This window comes from Styela clava, chromosome 1 (assembly GCF_964204865.1).
Source record: "Styela clava chromosome 1, kaStyClav1.hap1.2, whole genome shotgun sequence".
In the NCBI taxonomy this organism is placed as follows: Eukaryota; Metazoa; Chordata; class Ascidiacea; order Stolidobranchia; family Styelidae; genus Styela; species Styela clava.
The window spans coordinates 17,793,597-17,813,023 of record NC_135250.1 but is presented as its reverse complement, the minus strand read 5'-3'; the positions used below and the strand labels follow the sequence as shown (position 1 = coordinate 17,813,023).

Sequence of the window (19,427 nt, the reverse complement as noted above, 5' to 3'; positions counted from 1 at the left end):
ATCGTCACGCTAGACTGCTAGTTCGCATATATCCTCAGGCGTAGTGAAACAGAGGCGAACAGACCGTGAATGAAGCTGTAAATACCTTTTTCGATAACCAATGAATGATTTCCCAAGCATGTACTTTTTTATTTATTTCTGGAATATTGAAACAAGATGTTAATGGCGTAACAATGACTATTTTAGGAGGCGCTCAGAAATGAGGATATATTTCTCAGACGGATTTTCAGGCAATGCTATAAAAATTTAGCTTCTCGAGTTGGTGGTTTTGCTAGATATTTTTATAGGTTAAAGTTGTGTTTTCAAAATTTTGATATAAATGACTTCGATGGGTGACTTTGTTTTCCGATAAGTTTAATTTAAGTTGCAGCTATCAAAAAATGAGTCCCCGAAAAAGCTACGATAAACTAGACTAAAATAAGCCTAACGTGGATCTTGCATTATTGGTACCCAGGCCATCGTATGTGGGAAACCTCCCACTAATCGATTGTCGCAAGACAAGATTCACCACAGCTTCCCATATGAACTCAACAGACGAGGTGTATAAAATTGGAATCGCCCAACTCGGTATAAATCTGCATTCGTGGTTGACATGCGATGACTCCGCACGAAGATGTTTCAGTCGCGACGGAATTATTGCTCCACGAAGAACTGCACAGAACTGTCCACTATTGACCACATCAGATTGCAATTAACATCCCAACATGTGATGCTCGTTCCACATTTACATTACGCGAGTCCGATCGCAACTAATCCGTTGGACAAGTACACTGATGAGCGGAATAACGAACAGATCGATCGAGTGTTCTGCATACACTGGCGCTCATTTTCTCAAACGTTATCATTCCGGCCGAACATTTACTTTTAGAATCATCTAAAAGTTTTACACATACGTTAACTACATCCCCGCGCAAGCACATGCCAGAGTCACTTTGTTGCACCCCTCTCTCACTCGCATTAATGGAAGTTACGAACCAATTGACTTTGTACGTCAATTTTCAAAGCGAATCGTGAGTATGATATCAAAGTGCTTATTTCAATGTCACACACAAATCTGATAAATGGCCAATTACTTAAAAATTTCGACTCCACTATGGATTATTCGCAAAACGCGAACACATCGTACGCGATCGAGTATGCCAAGAACAGATTACGTAGCACCTTGGAGCAAGCCCTCTCATTCCCCACAAAGCCCATCGTCACCGGGATATACCTAACTTTGTTTCAGTTATCGCTCTTTGGGGGAACGGTTTTGACTATCATGGTTATCTGGCGTTTGTTTCAAAAGTTTCACAGTTTGTCAAATACGGCAACTGACAACCGTCAGGGCGACGCCATTAACGACTGTAGCAAACGTACTTCTGCTAGATATGAAACTAGAATAGATGTGACAGATGTCAGAACTAAAGCGGCTAAACCAAAGTGCACCTCATATCTCGTACATTCGAAATAACTATAGCATCTGCTAGTTCTTTTTTTTTCAGTGATGTAATGATATATAATTGTTATGCTCATCACATTATCTTTTTTTCTATGTTGCTTGTTTCATATTTATACTGCACACATAATGGCTCATATTCACATTTACTTACGGTACATACAATTTTTGCCTATAATATTCAAAGATATGTATACACATTTGTAGTAATTTAACTGAACAACTACATCGACCGAGGGAAGTGACTTACAGGTAATATTATACTGGTGTTAATTAACATCACACCACACTAAGACGTTGGATGTAAGGAAGAAAAATAGCAGCCGGAACGGCCCTCGCAACCGAACGAGAGGCCGCGGACCGGCATATAGTTAAGCCACCTCCCCAGGCCAAATCCTACTCTACATTACGGAGTGGATATAATCTTTACCTAGTTTATAAGCATACATCCATTTTCAACAACAAAGTAATAAAATGTATTTGGAACAGAATCGAGACAAATTGCCAACACAGCTGCAGTTATTTAACTGGGATAAGTCAACAATTCCGTAAAATTTGAGAAACCGCATTTTTCCCTACTTGATATTAAAAAAGGCACCCCAGTTTCAACGCCTTTAAGCGTCCCTTGCCTGATAAAAACGTTTCTATTCCGCCTTGCAAAAAATATGAAAACACTCCCTCATTAAGCTTTATTTTTATATTACGATTTCAACCAAAATAAACAAATAGAACAGTGATTTGTTTAAATAACAATACTAAATAAACCAAACACAGTATATAAAAGAACAGAAAATGAACTTGAAATGCAACAACACCAAAGAGCAGCTCTGACATTAATTCGCAATGCAGCATAAGACGATTCAAAATAATCATATTCAAAGTGACGCCGTCTGCAGCTGCTATGGATGGCATCTTGTTATTTCCTAATTACCACCGCTCCATAAGTGGTGGTGAGGCAATGGTTCAGCATATGGTTAGTCAGTGTTATAAAAATCACCCTTGCACTGCATGAATACTTAACCTCACTTTGATAAGTTAAGCTTGATGGAACATGAAATCTTACAAAAATTTAGTTAACTCACATAAGACTATTACAAATTTTTATTACTTATTTTGTCTTAGGAAATTGAAGGACTGAAGCTGGCCAGATATATTCGAACTTGGGGGAATTACAGGCTGGGTGAATCCTGGTTGCTGATGGGGAGGATATTGGTATGAATTATAAAACTGCCCCATGTTGGGATATCGTTGATACATGGGGTGAAGTGATGAAGGGGAACCACCTTGATGATACGGATTGAACATGTTTGCTGGAGAAACATTGGGGGCTGAGGGATAACCAAATGCAGGGAAATTATTGGGTATGAATTGTTGAGTGGGTGGAGAAAAGGTGGTGGTAACCTGTGAGGATGAATCACACCCATATTGGGCAATGAGCTGATCTCCATCAGTAAGATCAAGTTCCCAAATTGATGAGTTCTGAAAAACATGTGCATTTGATCATTGATATTAGGGGTAATCCCATTCCCGACATGGACTGATAACCGAACGAAATGCCATGGTTCGCCATATGATTAAGCTGTCTCAGCGACTTTTCTCTCCCCTGAGATAAATAACTAAAATATATCATGTAAATCATATACCAAGTACATGTAACTGAAATATTTTTGGTTAACTATTGTCATGCCAACCTGGATTGATAGACAGATGCTAGGCAAACGTATAGCGTTCGATTATCAGCAAAATTTCAACATTAAATAGTTACAAACCTCAAATTGATTGGGAGGTGCTTCAATATGTCTTGTGGTTTTTATTATCCATTCTACAGAAAAATAAGAAGTCAAATCAGAATCATCTTCTTTCTCCCACCCAAAATTCTGACTTTCACTTTCGTTGGTAAAAAAAGTGCCAGGTGAAGTTAGTCTCGCGTAACCCTGCAAACGATAAACAGAAAAAATATGAAGATTCAAAATATTAATGTCATACATGTCTCAAATGCACAAGCCATCACAATTTAGAAAACCTTTCAAAATGATGATTATGAAGGGTTGAAACCAGAATGGTTTGTGGCAGTACATGGTGAATCAAAAAAAAACAGAACCGAGGTATTTGCAACCTATTCTAATCTTGAGAAAACATAACTTTTGCACAAAGTGTCTAGATCTGACATGGGTAAATTACGGCCCGCGGGCCAAATCTGGCCCATTGGGCCTGCTTGATGCTGCCACAACCCAACTAAAACCAAATTTTGATGTTTTAGCTGACAAATTGCTTACGATATTTGTTTAAATTGCGATTAAGTTTAGTTTTAGCACGAGGCTCATTGTTTCAGCATTTACTTTTGTAACACTGTAAATATTGTTCATAAAATGTAACTTTTTACGCCACACTTACATGGCTCGCCAGTTCAGCTGGCAAAATATTTGGCCCCTGGTCTAAATAGATTACTGATACTTTTGGATACAATCATACGCAAACAGAAGTTCAAGTGTTAAATAAACTTTCCTTTTCATAGAAGTAATTAGGAAATTTAAATGATATTTTTTTGATCACCCTGTATCCATGTTATATCAGTGGCTAGTTGTGCTAGAATTTTCGCTAAGGCACATCATAAAAATATTAAATCTTGACACCCATATCATAACACTAAGCATAAAATGCAAATATCTCACCTGAAGAAACGTTGTGTCTTGCAAAAACACAAGTAGAAGAACTTTTGAAGAATTTTGAAAAGCAAATGACAAAGATTTTTCTTCTATTGCAGTGGTAAGCCACACACCATTTCTCTGTAAAAATAAATTTCAGTTTTTATTATGGGGTATATTCATTTGTGAAACTTGGGAATGCCGAACAGAATAATTAGTTATTTTGAATACAGTCTAAAAAATATTCCCGAAAGTGAAATACCCAAGATTTTCTCAACTGCATCATCTTCAGCAGATATGAATACAGAGAAGTCAATGCATATAAGGTTGACTTTGAAAATTTACAAATACAGTTACAACTATACTAAAAACAAAAATTTAAAAATGTAGAATGAAACTACATTTAAATCAATTCGAATATTCGATTTGTTTTGGATAGTCCTGGGCCATCCGTACCAATAAGCTGTAAGAAAACAACATTAAACAGACCTGAGAAATTTGGATATTCTTCTGAGCTTTGCAGAGAACAGCTAGATAGGTCACTTGTTTTAGTGGTGCAATTTTAGCAACAGTTTCACCGTCTGAAACACAAACTTAGATTAGTAGGAACACCACAAAACGAAAAAAACTCTGCTGGTAACTACGCCAAACTTTTTAACATAAGTAGAGGTGGAAATTTCAATCGGAATGTTTTGACTATTAACCTGACAAAAACTTCAAAAAATGTTAAATTCGATAAAAAATTACTTGACAACTAAAAGAAGATTAAAATAATTTCCAAATAAAAAAAATAAGATTATGACCAACCAATGGGAGATTGTGGTGAAAGACATGGACTGGAGCCACAGCTTCTATCATCAATTCCAAGGGATGCCGACAGTCGTCCTGATAATGATCTGTTGGAGCTAGAAAAGTATTATGTTAGTCTTAAAAAGTTTACAAATATGTAAAGCTTGAAAACAATTTTGGGGGAAATCTACTGATTATTATTTTATGAATAATTCCATTGTTATCATTTTTTGTAATTTCATATGTTCAATTTTATTCATCTTGTCAAACAAACTAGGTGTTGATAAAAACATCTAATTCAGGCTCGTCCATGTTATACATACGACCAAAAAAACAAACAGGAAGAAGGAGGAATAGGGAAATTCACCTTGATGAACTCATTCTGCTTCTTGATGCCGTATCAGGTTTATTTTTGCTTGGTGTTCTGATTTTAACTCCCGTGAAACCACGCTGAGTATCTTCCTGTGACATAGGTCGAGGACGCTGTCCTATTCCAGAAGGTTGCTAGAAAAAATAATTTGATTGGTTTTCAGGTATGGTTCAGATCCTTTCCAAATGTAATCTGTGTATTCAGACAATTTCGCTAATCACCACCACTGCATAGTCCATGTAACCATTGTACTGTTATAGCTTCCCTCACTAAACTAACCACATAAATGCGGGCAGGGTAAGCCTTGGTGACATTTCCATTCCAGTTGATTTGACCCTTGCCTAATTGGTGATGGTAATTCGAATAGACAGAATCACAATACAATATATAAGTTAAAACTTCATGTTAATTTTTATCAACGTTGTATTTTCAAATATTTTCTATTCATTTTTAAGTCTACCTAAACGTTCCTGCTCAACTGTCAGCTGTTGCCCACACGACAATGCAAAAATGAAAGTACCCAATAGTGCAGAGTTGAAAAAATTACATTACATTTTGTGCGCCCCATTTGCTCTTGGAGAAACTTGTGATAATTTTGAAAATTTATTGTATTTTTGAACTTTTAAACTGTGAATTGTTAAATAGCATTTATGTTTTTTTCATCTCTTCACCACCATTAAATTCGACACTTTGATTTTTGAAATCAGTAGGTACTGTTCTCAATGCAGCCCTTTGCAAAAAAGATTTTCTGGATGTGGCCCTTGCAAAAAAACTTTGCCCACCCCTGCTTTAGTCCCATTCTTCACAAATGCATCTGGAACATGTAGTATGTCTTTTCTCTCCTACATATCAAACCCATCTCATTAGAAATCAAACCAGCTTCACATACATGCATATATTATACCTATATTTGAATAATTGGTGTCAAAATGGAAAAAAAGTTGATCATACCAGTAAGTTATGAGCTTGGTCCTCACTGCTCAAGATATTGATAATAGTGGATAAAACAGCTTCATCTTCTGGTAACCATGGTTTCGCAGGACCACGAATGCGACGTAAAAATAAACTGTACCATTTTGTTCGAAGGTCGAGTATCATTTCACACAACTAAAAATGAATAAAATTATGATGGATAAGCTAAAATCTTATTTAAATATTTAAAGATTTTTAGGAAATTGTAAAAACATTTTAAACGAGAATATCGGTCGGAGACCGAAGACTTATCGATCGAAACTGCGGTTTCGATTCATGACTCTATAGTGACACCGCCTGTCCCATCACTAATTAATTAATAACTCGCTAATTATACGACATAATTCATCCAAAATCAATAGACTTCTGGTCCGAGATATGATGAATGCACATGCAAAATTTGGATTCAACCACGCCTTCTTGAGATATCGCGTGCATCTAACAGACAGACAAATATCTATCAACATATTTACCGATCTAAAGATCGATAAGTAATAATGAAAACTATGAATACTCTATGTCATGTCAAATATTAGTAAAAAGAAATGGTTTTGGTTGTTTTTCTAAATCTTCATAAATTTTGATATGATTCACTGAAAAAAATTATGATAACCTACCAAGACTAAAAAAAAACTTTTCAAAAATTCAGTAAATTCAACATGTTTTCATCAAACACACCCACCTGTGGATCCATCTTCAACCTGATCCAATCAGTTATAAGTAATGTTGCATATTTGCTTCCATCGTTATCATCATTTTCACTATCACTATCATTAGGATAAAAAAATTCAGATTGCTGTGTGTTGATATCTGGTTCAATGACTGCTTCCTGGAAGAAAATTTTGTAAAAATACATCTTTGTAAGTGACATGGCTTTATGCTAAACTAGATAGTCTATAAACAAATAATATCTAGGCCTAGTTACAATCGCATTATATTCGAGTATGGAGTAAAAGTTTTTTGTTGATGATAAATACATAGAATTTGGTATCTCGTATACGATGTATGTTTTCTTAGTACAGTCCAAGAGTAATTACTGAAATTTCATTGGCTTCTGCAGAATTTACTTCAATTTTTTAAATTTTGAAAAACCCATTTCATTGCAAGTTTTGTACATTTCGATTGTTGAAGTTGAAAAGAAAAAAATTCTCATTAACACAGTAGCCTATAGTGTCACCTGTGGCAAATGAGCAGGGCCAGTAAACAAGGATATACAAGCAGGAGTGACAGCAGTACAACATCTTGCAGTTGCAAGACCAGAAAAATATCCAGCAGCCATTGTGAGTTCATCATATACAACCCAGTCAGTAGGAAGAGCAAGAAGAGCATCGACTTGTGTGTTTTGATTCTGAAATCAATATTTCAATAGTGAGATACCAATCAAGGATTGGAGACGAATTAGTCATATAGCAGACCACAGTCTCTTGTTCAGTTACGTGTCAGGTATAGTAGTTAACCAGTTATTTGATTTAGACGAATGGACTTAACTGTAGATGTGGTTCCCAACCGTCTATGGCTCGTGTTCCCTTCTCGAGGTCTCTTTTCATTATTCCCAAAATATGAGAGCAATAACAGCAATTGGGCACATTCTACGCCATCTCAACTTACTTTGATAAAGGCAACGTCAATTTCGCCCCATTTTTATTTCTTGGGATTATTAGAAATTTGAAGACCTTTTCCTGCATCTACAATAGGCCTGATTACATGTCCACTGGGACCGGTCCAGCAGACCACATATTGGAAATATTTCACGCTTCAGTGGTTCGCCTGCGATTCAAAGCCGTGCAATCGGTCAACAACATCAGACCACCGATCGAGGAGGTCTGGAAGTGAGCTGCACTGGTCTTGCTCAGTTGCTTCGCCGTGCTACTCGAGAAATTGCCTTGATCGAAGGGGTACGGCAGTTGTTTTCTTTTTTATCTCTGGTAAGTGAGTTTCTTTTTTCATTAAATAAAAATATAGCTAGATAGTGCAAGTTTAATTTAAACCTCTTTCGCATCTATTGCGTCGCTGTTGAACACAAATTTGGGATACCGGTACCCGTACTGGTGGGATCCCGGTGCGGCATGCTGGGTTGTTGTTTTGAAATAGGAATTAAATCTTAAAGTCTAAAGATCATTGGTAGGAACTGAGCGCAATACGATCTTTGTTGATAAACTTCAGTTTGCATTGAGAAATTTCATGGAATTTCACCATACAGCCATACCTCATCCTAGCTGGCACCGGTACCCTAACTGTAAATACCGGTACAAAGTCAATGCTTCAGTTTCGGTAACGTCGCAGTAGTAGGCCAATATTAAATAATGAAAGTGCTTCTATTAACATATGATGAGCCCACTCCACACAAAGTGTTCGATTGATAAACTGTAAATGTTTAAATTGGTACTCTGCAACGTTGAACGCTGAATGGTCAGCCAAAATGATCTAACCCGTCTACCTTTTATGCCTTTAATTAATTTGACCCTTTGTTCTTAGATTATGGGCAAATTTCAACGGGGAAGCAACACCTAATCATATTCTGCAAACAACTTCACAGAACTTCAATCAAGAACGTGCATATAATTTTGATACTTCAATTAACATTTGTATTGAATTTATGGATTTATTGAAAATAAAATATAAGCAGTGTCTGCAAATCACGACTCATTTGCTTCAGTCCGGCAGCTCCAAAACTGTTCTGATCTCGTTAGTTTGGACATGTAATCGAGGGCGCTAAGTGGTCTTCTAGACCAGGGCTACTCAACTGGCGGACCGCAGTCCGAATCCGGACCTTTCGAGTATTGGATTTGGATCGCACCTAATTATTTATTTTGGATCATCAGCCCCACTTTTTGACTTTCCTATCATAAAATGACTTTCATAGTTTTGAATATATAGGAAAAGAAATATAACACCATAATAAACCATAATTTTAATATGCTACTAATCATTAGTCGGTCGAGGAAATGCTCGTTTAAGGATGCCGAAATATCAGTTCTGGAAAGACCGGACCCAAATAATTTTGAAGTTTTGTTTGCGGACCTTCGATAAAAATAGTTGAGTAGCCCTGTTCTAGACTACTTTGACATTTCCGAATCGAACCGGTTCATTGGGACTGGTTTTGATGGACATGTAATCAGGCCTAATATGTTTACAACGGCTATCTCGCAGCATTGTGAAACGATCCTGATAAGTAGACTAGGTTTGACAGTTATCCGCATGTTAGGTGGCGTGCCAACCAACTACAATGGTTACAATTCGTAGAACATAGAAGTATTTAAGGTGTTATTTTGATTGGTAAATTCGAAATCCCATTATGATCAAACATTTCACGCACAAGTAACAACTCATGCCACTGGCCCCAACTGGAACCACTGCTGTAGAAGAAGTCACCACCCCACGATGGAAAGGAGTCCAGCAATCCTCATAATAATCCCCAATGTTATTTTAACCCAGAAGCCCACACAGGATAATCAGAGATGTGATGACGGCAGGAAGAGGATAAGCATGATGCACTTTGCATCAAGCCATTGTCTTCCACCATACAAGTGAATGAACTTAGGAAGTTGAGTTGGTTAGATATCACCAATTGCCTAAGTATTGAAGATCAAATTGTCATAACATTGTAAGCAAAAAAAAATGCAAACCTTCCTGTTTGAAGATCTCGATAAAACCGACGAAGTATGAAATCTAACTTTCTTATGTTGTCTCGAAGTGAGCCAGAATTTTTCTCGATCATATCGTAAAATGCTTGGATACGCACTTGCACATAAAGCTGCCTGTAAGCGGAAAATAGAAACGTTTCATACTCGACTCCAGCATTGGTTCAAAACAAGTAACTGATTATGCATAAGTTAAACACTGTTTTGGTTAAGAAAATTTGCATAAAGTAAATTTACATACGACCACTAAATTGCCAAGACTTCATAGTATAAAGCAAGGGTGTGCAACCTTTAACACAGGAGGGCCGGATAAGAGTAACAGGGTGAAACCGAGGGCCATACCTTTATTTAACATAAGCTATCTAGTAGTTTTTTGAGTTTGTGAAATTGTGATCTTATAACATGCGTTGTTTGCACAAGTTAGCTGTTAAGACATTGTAAAGCCATATGCATAGATAATAAATTGGACTCAGGTATAGGCTACGCAACGCAAAGGATTGGAATTACTCGCATGTACTAAACTAAATTAAAAACTTGTTTCGCGTCCCGCACATCATTCAAAATCGGCACTTCTTTGCAGGCCGCGGACCGCAGTTTGCACACCCCTGGTATAAGGAATATTAGTATAGAAGTGCATGTTGGTAATTAGCATTTGATGCAAGACTTAAATCACTTTATGTCTATATGATCGGGAAACAGCCATAGGGTAGTGAATCCTTATAACTTAAGTTCCTGGAAAAAGTTTGCGCACTCGGATAATCGAATCAATCCAATTTGATCCAATCTTGGTGAGGCGGATAACAAAGAGCTTGAACCCAAGATCTTTCAAAAACGAGAGAAAAGTTCAAAGAAAGAAACCAAAATCTGTACATACCTTGACAACAGCCCAATTTTCTGAGTTAGTATTCAAGTCTCTGATATCACTACCACCTCTTGCTCGGACAAATCCTGCTGCTCTCAGTTGTCCAAGTAATTGGGTTCTCATGCCTGTGTTAATTTCAAGAAAACATGATGGCAAGGTGGCAAGTTAACAAGATGGCAAGGTGGCAAGTTAACAAGAGTATGATTGAATATTTCCGATTGTGACCAGAATACTTTCACAGGCACTCTGGAATTATTCGTACCAAGATGACACACAACCTGAACAATCCCAACCTGGTACACACTCTATGTTCAGGTTGTGCGCCATCTTGGTATGAATACTTCAGGAGCACCCTTTCATGCTTTTGCAAATTGCGCTTTCAGGTCCTTGATTCAATATCATAGAGTCACAATGCAAGGCTTGAATTACCATTTTGATCTTTTGTATCTTGTTTTGCAAGTGCTAATTTGTGTATCTGTAATTGCAGCGTACTGTGGTTCTCAAAATTCATGATCATTGGGTCCCTTTCCAAAATGTGTAACCCCTGCTATTCCATCAATATACTAGTTCCATCGGGTATTTCAATTTTCACATTAAATAATCAGAAAGCCAACAAACAAATGCAAAAGAATAAATGCCTTGCAGTTGAAGATTAAACATACACAATTTACTTTGAATTAACATAGTCACCATAAATATTATCTAGTGAAGACCTTTGCTTGTGGCTAGAAGAGGACATATGTGTGGCACCCCAAATGGACCATTTGGAGAAATCATCAATTAGACGAAGATTTATTGATTGACTTGATTTCAGTCTCAGCTTATACAGCTTATAATTGATAAATTTACACTGTAAATACTGATTGTTTTCTTTATTCAGAAAATGATCATCATTCAGTCTATGATCATACCTTAGAAAGTCCATTTTTTAGCCACAAACTGCTACAACATACCAATAATCATCTGCATTGTAGCTGAAGAAAGATAATTTTTGTCACAAAAAGCACGTTCCCATCCATCACTTTTTGCTTTCTGCCATGCTTGGAACGAACGAAGTAGACACATGTGATCACTGAATGCTCCTGAAATTAATAATAAGAAGTGATATTAAATAAACCTTTTTTCTCTTTTAATAATTGAAGGACTCAAGACAAAAATATTTAAATATGCGAACCCATGAAAGCGAAATCAGTATGGGATGGCAAGCTTGTTCCTGGAGCTTGGCACGATGAAACAGCCACAGAGTAAAAATAACTCTAAACAACACATAACTTTGAAATGATGCAATAGACATCGAAGATTAGAAACTTTCCATTCATGTGCCATGTGACTTACGCTGAAGCAAAAATAATTCAAACATTGTAGCTCGCTACATATAACTAGCGGCACTCCAGAAGTGTGTGTACCAATACGGAGGTGGCTAATTTTGTTTGTGTAGGGCGTATATTCACTTGGCTATATATTAGCTTCTTGACCAGACACAGGTGATTTTATCCAAAAACTAGTAACTAATATACGACATACCTGCAGAAAATTTGGCCCTGCAGTTTGTAGCTTGTCTTTTTTCCTCTGGAGCTTGCGGCAATACGAAAGGATCTTTATATGCAAGAGCACATGCTATTGTCAATACTGGGTCCAGACATTTTAACACAACTGAATATAGAACCATTTTTCCTAGAAAAAGGTTATTCCCTGATTAAATTAATACAAGCAAATGGTAGTGAATGGAACATGATTAGGGTTGAAATTATGCATAACAGGAGTTTAAAAGGGCTCGAAGAATTCGCAAAATTAATATGATAGGATTTACATATTTATCCCAGGGGGAGGAAAGCCAATAAGACGGCTTAACCATATGGCAAACCACGGCCTCTCTTCTGGTTACCATTACATGTTGGGTATGGGATTAGTTAGTTATTTTCATTTGTTTTTTCGGAAGCATGGACTTGATGGTGGAGGAAGCCGTAACCAACCAGCGGTTATGTGAACCACTCTATGGCGGCAAGGAGTCCAGCAATCCTCTCGCACATAACATAACTCGCGTGGATTCGAAACTGCGAACCCACGCAGAGGTGCAGTGACGATCGTATTTCTAATGCTTAGCACGATGAGCCACACTGCCGCATGACCAATTAATTAATAAAATGACCATCTTAATGTGTTGTTATAGTGTACCAAATTTGTCAGAGTGCAGCGATTCCTTCAGACATAATTTTTCTCAAGATTCAAATCTCTGTAGGGAAATGAGATTCAATGATAATTCTATTTGAAACGTTTGACACAATGTTCTAACCACTGACTTACCAAGTCTGGGTTCTATTGGTAAATCAACCAGATGATGGCCCAGTTCAGTAAGATCTTCCCATGGATCCAGAGCATCAATGGTCTGTAAAATGAGTAATACAGTATTTGAAAAAAGAAGTATAACAAATATTATTGTGTCTGACTATAATCAAGATTCAAGTTGCAAAACAAGTACGAAACGTTGAGGTATGTAGATTTCGAAATTCAATTTACATATAAATCAACTATTGACCTGGCTATTCATAAATATTCTTGAGCAATCTAGACCGCAAGAAATTTTAAATTATGAATTATGACAAGTACGATAAAATAAAACAAACAGGGATGGCCAAACTTAGAAATGCAGGAGAGTTTCTCAATTTTACAGGTTTCTGAAATCATAATGAGGATGTTTTCAGCTATATTGCTGGACATCAATTCATTGAAATTATTCATTCACCAATTATTTTATTCCTAAAATTAATAATTTTTGAATCGGTTCGAATATTCCATTCGATTCTGCTAAAGCAGGAGTGTGCAACCTTTGATACAGGAGGGCCAGATACAAATAAATGAGTGAAACCGCGGGCCGCATCTTTATTAAACATAGGCTCTCTGGTAGTTGCAAGCACAAAAATTGATTGGTTATTGATATGCATTGTTAGGGCATTGTAACGTCATAGGCATATATAATAAATTCTCAGGTATAGGCTTTGATACACAAAGGGATTGGATTCCACACTTACACACACATACCAAATTAAACACTCATTTCATGGGCCGCACATCATTCAAAAGTGGCACTTCTCCATATTATTCAGATAAATTTTCTCAAACCTTAAGTAAATCGACAGCATTGGCCAGCATTATTCTCGATGGAGCTTCAGGAGCTTTTGATAAAAAATCAGCAATTGAATCTGCCTGTTCTTGCTTTAAATCATCAAATTCTGAAGATCCGTCACTTCTACTTCGTCTACGCTTAGGTGGTACTGATAAAAGTTTCGCCTGAAACGAAAGAAAAAATGCAAGTGTGATGAAAGAATCCATTAGTACGATAATTAATATTTACTCTCATAACAAAAATTTAGAATAATTTCATTCAACTAAATATCATTTTATAGGAGTCTCGCAGCAGAGAATAAAAAAATCATTATTCATATTCTGGAGAATTTAAAAAAAACAAAACCAATTAAATCACTATTTATATCAACTTTCCTGCATTCTCGAATTCAAACTCGTTGGATGAACACTGATTTATATGTGTTCAAAGGCTAATTTTCAATACAATAAACATTTCATATTCAAAACCAATTTGGACCATTCCTGATAATATATTGAACTACAATAACGCTGGTGAAATCTGAAATTTCTCTAAGTGAAACGATTTTTTACGTATATTCTATCTCTATCATGCTTGTTAATTTCAAAGAAATATAAAAATAACATACTGAATGTCATATCAAATTAAAAAAATAGTTGTACTGAATGTTATATGAAGATGTTTAAATAATTGTAATCAATGTAATATGAAGATGTGCCAGTGAATGATGGAAAAAAAAAATTGGGGTTAAATATTGTGCTTGTAGATCTCAAATAGCATTGTGGGCTGTGGCAACTTTTAATTCTTTTTAAGTATTGAAAATATGAAATGGATTGGTCGATTGGTTCAATTCAGCACAACAATGCAATCAATGTACAATCAATCATACAGAAACATCCCACATTTATCTATTGACGTTATTGTAACAGTCTCACATGAAAAATAGTTTTTGTAATTTGTCCCATAGCACTGTTACCTGAAGGCACAATTCATGCAAAGGTGTTCTCAATAACTCAGCAGTTTGATATTGTGACATTGCAACGTATCTTGATCGACTGAACAAATGAAAACAGATACCGGGTCTGAAAATAAATTGAAAAATATTAAAAAATATTACTAAGTAGGATATATGTAAATGCTGTAAAATATAATGCTGCACTCATCAGGGTAAGGTTCACTAAAAATTGGTATTCCGGAATATTTCTTTTTTATTGAAGGCTCCGCTCCGTGGAAGCATCCAATGGTACATGTGAGGAGCTGTGTTCTATGAAATATCAGAATTTTTTGAGTTTGGTACTGCCTACAAAATTTAATTTGACTATTGTTAGGGTGTTGGAAATGAATTGAAAAATTAAAGTTCAAGTTTCAGGTTGAATTTATATATTTGAAAGTTTATTTCAAAATGCGAAACCCTTCCCTAATAGTTTTGTGTTCCGTCTCAGCAGAGCTGCATTGGGCTGATGTTTCATGGTAGTGGTCATTCAAAAAAAGGCGCTCCAGAAGTATGTGTACCAATATGGAGGTAACTAATTTAGTTACATCAAGTTGTGTAAAGGGACTGAAACCTATATGCAGGGGGTATATTCACTTGGCTAACACAGACAGTCTCCGAACGCGTAATAGAACTAAAATAAGGATAATTGGAATAAAATTATGCCCTAATATCTAACCTGGTACAGATACTACTCCAAAAACCTTGATGGCTATGGAGCCTGAACTAAAGACCATCTCGCGCTGGAGCTAGATTTGGGGATAATATAAACTATGGATCTCAAGCTGAATATGAAGCCATTGTGATTTCAAACCAGTTATCAGCCTTGATCTTTCTGAAATTATTTACAAACCTGCATCTACCAGCCCTTCCTTTCCTCTGCAATGCACTTGATTTTGAAATCCAAACAGATTTTAAAGTTGAAGTTGATGTTAAGGCTTCATATATTTTGATTTTAACTTTTCCAGCATCAACTACATAAACAACATCTTCAATGGTTACAGCAGTTTCTGCAATGTTAGTTGATAAAATCTGAAAAATAAAAAAATAAAATGAAATTTAGCTTAAATATGACTGGATGAGTATTTCCGAATATTATTTGAGCTTTTGAACTATTATTTATTGAATGTTTTGCATGAATCTGACTTGATCATGTTAACATAGAATTTGGTCAAATTAACCTTGATCTCCAACTATTCTCTAACCCAACATGAACTGGTAGCCAGATGATAGTCTGTAGTTCTCCATGAGAGTTGCCCCATCCTTTCCTCTTCCTTCTCCCTAGGCATGAATATGGAAACACTATCCCAGGTTAAGTACCTAACCTAGGCAATAATCAAATTGTTTTTCAAGTTCAACATGTTTTCAGACTTATTCAAATAATTCATGTTTATATAAGGTTAGTTCAACATATCCTCACCAAATGGCCCTTTAAAAAACGCTGGTCCAAAATAGCATTATTTGACATTTAAGAAAGTAATCAGTAATAGTATCAGTGATAGAGTTCTCCAAGTAATTGGTCAAAAACTAACTATGGAAATCCATTTGTGAACCTGTAAATCTGGATTGATTTATTCCACTAAATTTGTTGAAATGAACTGTATTTAACTATCAAGTATTCATATATGATGAGTTAGGTATTTTACATTATTCATTTAATTTAGTGTGAAATCAATGAGAAACCCAGGATTTATTAGGCATCATTCCAAGGCTGTGGGTAAGTAAGTGTTGACCAAGGATGTCATTTACGTTTCTGTTTTGCGTTGTATTCGAATAGTTTTTCTTAATCTCAGTTAATCCTAATTTAGATGAAGCGGAAAACTTTCTTCTGTTACAACATGTAGTGGATGTACTGAACCGTCTGACGCATAAACTCCGCCAGGAAACATTTTGACGACCAACGAAAGTCAGTGAAAATGCACAATTCACGCAAACCATAGCACTGTCAAAGTCAATATATTCGGTTTCATTTCAATCATCTGTTTGTATATAATTGGTAATTTATACCTAAAACAACGAAAGAATAGTAGAAATAAAATTAAATTCTTACGATTTTTCGATATCCTGGTGGCGGCAGCTTGAAAACTTGTTTTTGATCAGAAGATGACTGCATACTCGAATGCAAAAGAAAGAGTTTGACATTCCCAAGTTCGATTGAGAATTCATCAGATAATATCATCTCTCTCAATGTTATTATATCATCATATCCAGTCAGGAACACAAGTATTGCACCTATAAACAGATGATTGGATGAAAATGACACAATCATATGAAGATACATGTCATCCTGGTACAGTAGCAATCTAGTGTAGATATTAGAATAGGTCACCATTGGAAAGCTCTATCTGAACCAAATTGGTGACACTGTGAGCAGTAATGAAGTAGCAACAATATGAACTATTCTGCTACGATACATAAATCATTGATCAATCAAAACAAATTGAGCTGCTTAAGAAATCAAATTTGTGAAACTTAGCTTATATTTGCAGAGACATTCCGCATGAGGTAATTGGGGTACGGCTTGACATTGACAACATTCCATCCAATGTTCACCATGATGCATTGGTGCATCTGGTGTAGTAAGTTACATTTCAGTCATTATTCAAGTAGGGTAATGACTTATTTAAGGTCTGTCGAAGCATTATTTTCACGTGCAATCTCTTCCATTGCAATTGCAAAACTAACTAGATGAAAATTCCATTTTTATATGTTATATTTATAAAGATACACCTTGTTAATTTACCATTGTCATTATTTTTGCATATCACTGTTAAGAGTTGCATGATAAGATCAGTATCTACTCTTTCATCATCAAAGTTTTGTTGATATTTCGCAACAAGTTGTCTGTCTTCTTCAGACATTTCAAAATTTTGTTCGGTCAAATTAGAATGACGATTGTCTCGCGATTTATCATTTGAAGAGCTGTCATCAGGGAAATTGGCTTGTTGTTCTATTCTAAAAATCAAAATAAAACACATTTTAGACTACCTTAGGTTTCGTTAGTCTTTTTTTTATGAAGTCAGAAAATATATCTTATTGGGGTCTATTGGGGGCTCAGAGATTGCATTTTCGGGCCATGATCAATACAGTTGTCATCCCATGACTGCGAAGACAACTAGGTTACGCTGAACTAAATATATACCAGCCCTTCCAGCTTTGATTCAAAAATTACTATTTTTCAAATATGTTATCAAGGTGCTTTGCTGCGAACAAGGCTCTATATAGGCAGCAACAAAGAAAAAAGTGAGCAACTGTGTTCTTAAGTACAAAAAGTGCATTTTCAGTTAAAAAATAGCAATCCTATATTCTTCACACAATGTGTAGCAAAGCAACATGCGTAAGTAGAACAATGGCTTTACTAGTGGGTGCTTAATATGTTCCACAGTGCCATCATCAATAGATAAATCACTGCACAATCTCGCTTCAAACTTACACAGCTGAAAGAACTTCTCCCAAATCTTGATGTCCCAGTTGCAAAGCCATATCAGCAGCAGTCCAGCCATTTGCTGCTTTCAATGTTGCATCAGCTCCGAATGAAATTAATTTTCCACATTCTTCAAAAGCTCCTTGCATAGCAGATGCCATTAACACAGTGACGCCAGTTTCACTATGCCTATAGTCAACTGAAACAAAAAAAAACACCCAGTTTTTCTTATAGAATTTGGATAGCTTTACATTTGGTGCAACATGCTAAACGACAGTATATGTGCCTTCCTGATGAAATTTGAATGAATACTCGTTAAGCAGGAAAGATGTGGGACAAGCAAATGAAGCAATACAAGTGCGACGGAAGCAGCAAAAGTGAGAGACTATCACGGCAAGTATGGGACAAACAGGACAAGTGTGACGCAAGCATAACAAGTGTGGGACAAGCAGTACCTCTGATGAGACTGCAAAAATTCCAGATTTCATCCTGTTGGTGATAATTATGTGCGAGCAGATTACTGTTCACCATGAAGCAGTGTGGCTCACGTAACATTCGCTGGTCAGTTACTACTGCCTTCCTGCACCGTAAAGTCTATACATCAAAAATCTCCACAGAGAAACAGAAGTCAAATTAAGAAAGCTCCATCAAAATTGCAAATGGCAACAGACCATCTGCATACCGATGCAGGTCAAGCATAAAAATAGAATAACAAGACAGGCATAATACTCTATTTACCAGGAATATTGTCATCAATAAAGTGTGGTTTCACTTTGCATATATAAAGATATTTTAAGGAAGGATTTCTACCATCATTCACTATAGAAGTTCCCACTTGTCAACAACAAAAAAAGCACTCCAGAAGTATGTGCACCAGAAGGCGCACAACCTGATAACCCTAAACTGGTACACATACTATGTTCAGGTTGTGCGTCATCTTGGTGCACATACTTCGGGAGCACCCAAAAAAATTTGTGCCTATTTGTTTCTGATAAACGCTCCCACCTAGCTGTCCTACTGTCATTCAGAACTGCTCCAAGTACCGTTGCAACATGCAAATAAAAAATGATTTCAGCGATATCTTGGGTATTTCAGTGGAAGATTGAAGTTTATTCATCATCCAGTCATTAGCCAATAAGTCAAACGAAAAACACAAATAATAACACTCATTACGTAAAATAAACGACTAACA

At 36.2% G+C, this 19,427-nt stretch overlaps 1 protein-coding gene across 1 annotated transcript in view; it reads right to left on the bottom strand.

Moving 5' to 3' along the window:
* Positions 1–2,112: 2,112 nt before the first annotated feature.
* LOC120325526 (3'-5' RNA helicase YTHDC2-like) overlaps positions 2,113–19,427 on the bottom strand; it is a 39,300-nt gene continuing 21,985 nt past the window's right edge. The window contains exons 15-34 of the mRNA XM_039391643.2: positions 18,245–18,434; positions 17,555–17,766; positions 16,862–17,043; positions 15,665–15,843; positions 14,797–14,902; positions 13,838–14,005; positions 13,022–13,103; positions 12,242–12,391; positions 11,671–11,799; positions 10,730–10,842; positions 9,841–9,972; positions 7,392–7,562; positions 6,897–7,043; positions 6,194–6,349; positions 5,240–5,376; positions 4,891–4,988; positions 4,573–4,664; positions 4,111–4,224; positions 3,208–3,372; positions 2,113–2,917 (exon numbers count right to left, since the gene is read on the bottom strand). Coding sequence (XP_039247577.2) covers positions 2,543–2,917; positions 3,208–3,372; positions 4,111–4,224; positions 4,573–4,664; positions 4,891–4,988; positions 5,240–5,376; positions 6,194–6,349; positions 6,897–7,043; positions 7,392–7,562; positions 9,841–9,972; positions 10,730–10,842; positions 11,671–11,799; positions 12,242–12,391; positions 13,022–13,103; positions 13,838–14,005; positions 14,797–14,902; positions 15,665–15,843; positions 16,862–17,043; positions 17,555–17,766; positions 18,245–18,434 — 3,098 coding nt within the window. The 3' untranslated portion in view covers positions 2,113–2,542. The remainder of the gene's footprint in view (positions 2,918–3,207; positions 3,373–4,110; positions 4,225–4,572; positions 4,665–4,890; positions 4,989–5,239; positions 5,377–6,193; positions 6,350–6,896; positions 7,044–7,391; positions 7,563–9,840; positions 9,973–10,729; positions 10,843–11,670; positions 11,800–12,241; positions 12,392–13,021; positions 13,104–13,837; positions 14,006–14,796; positions 14,903–15,664; positions 15,844–16,861; positions 17,044–17,554; positions 17,767–18,244; positions 18,435–19,427) is intronic.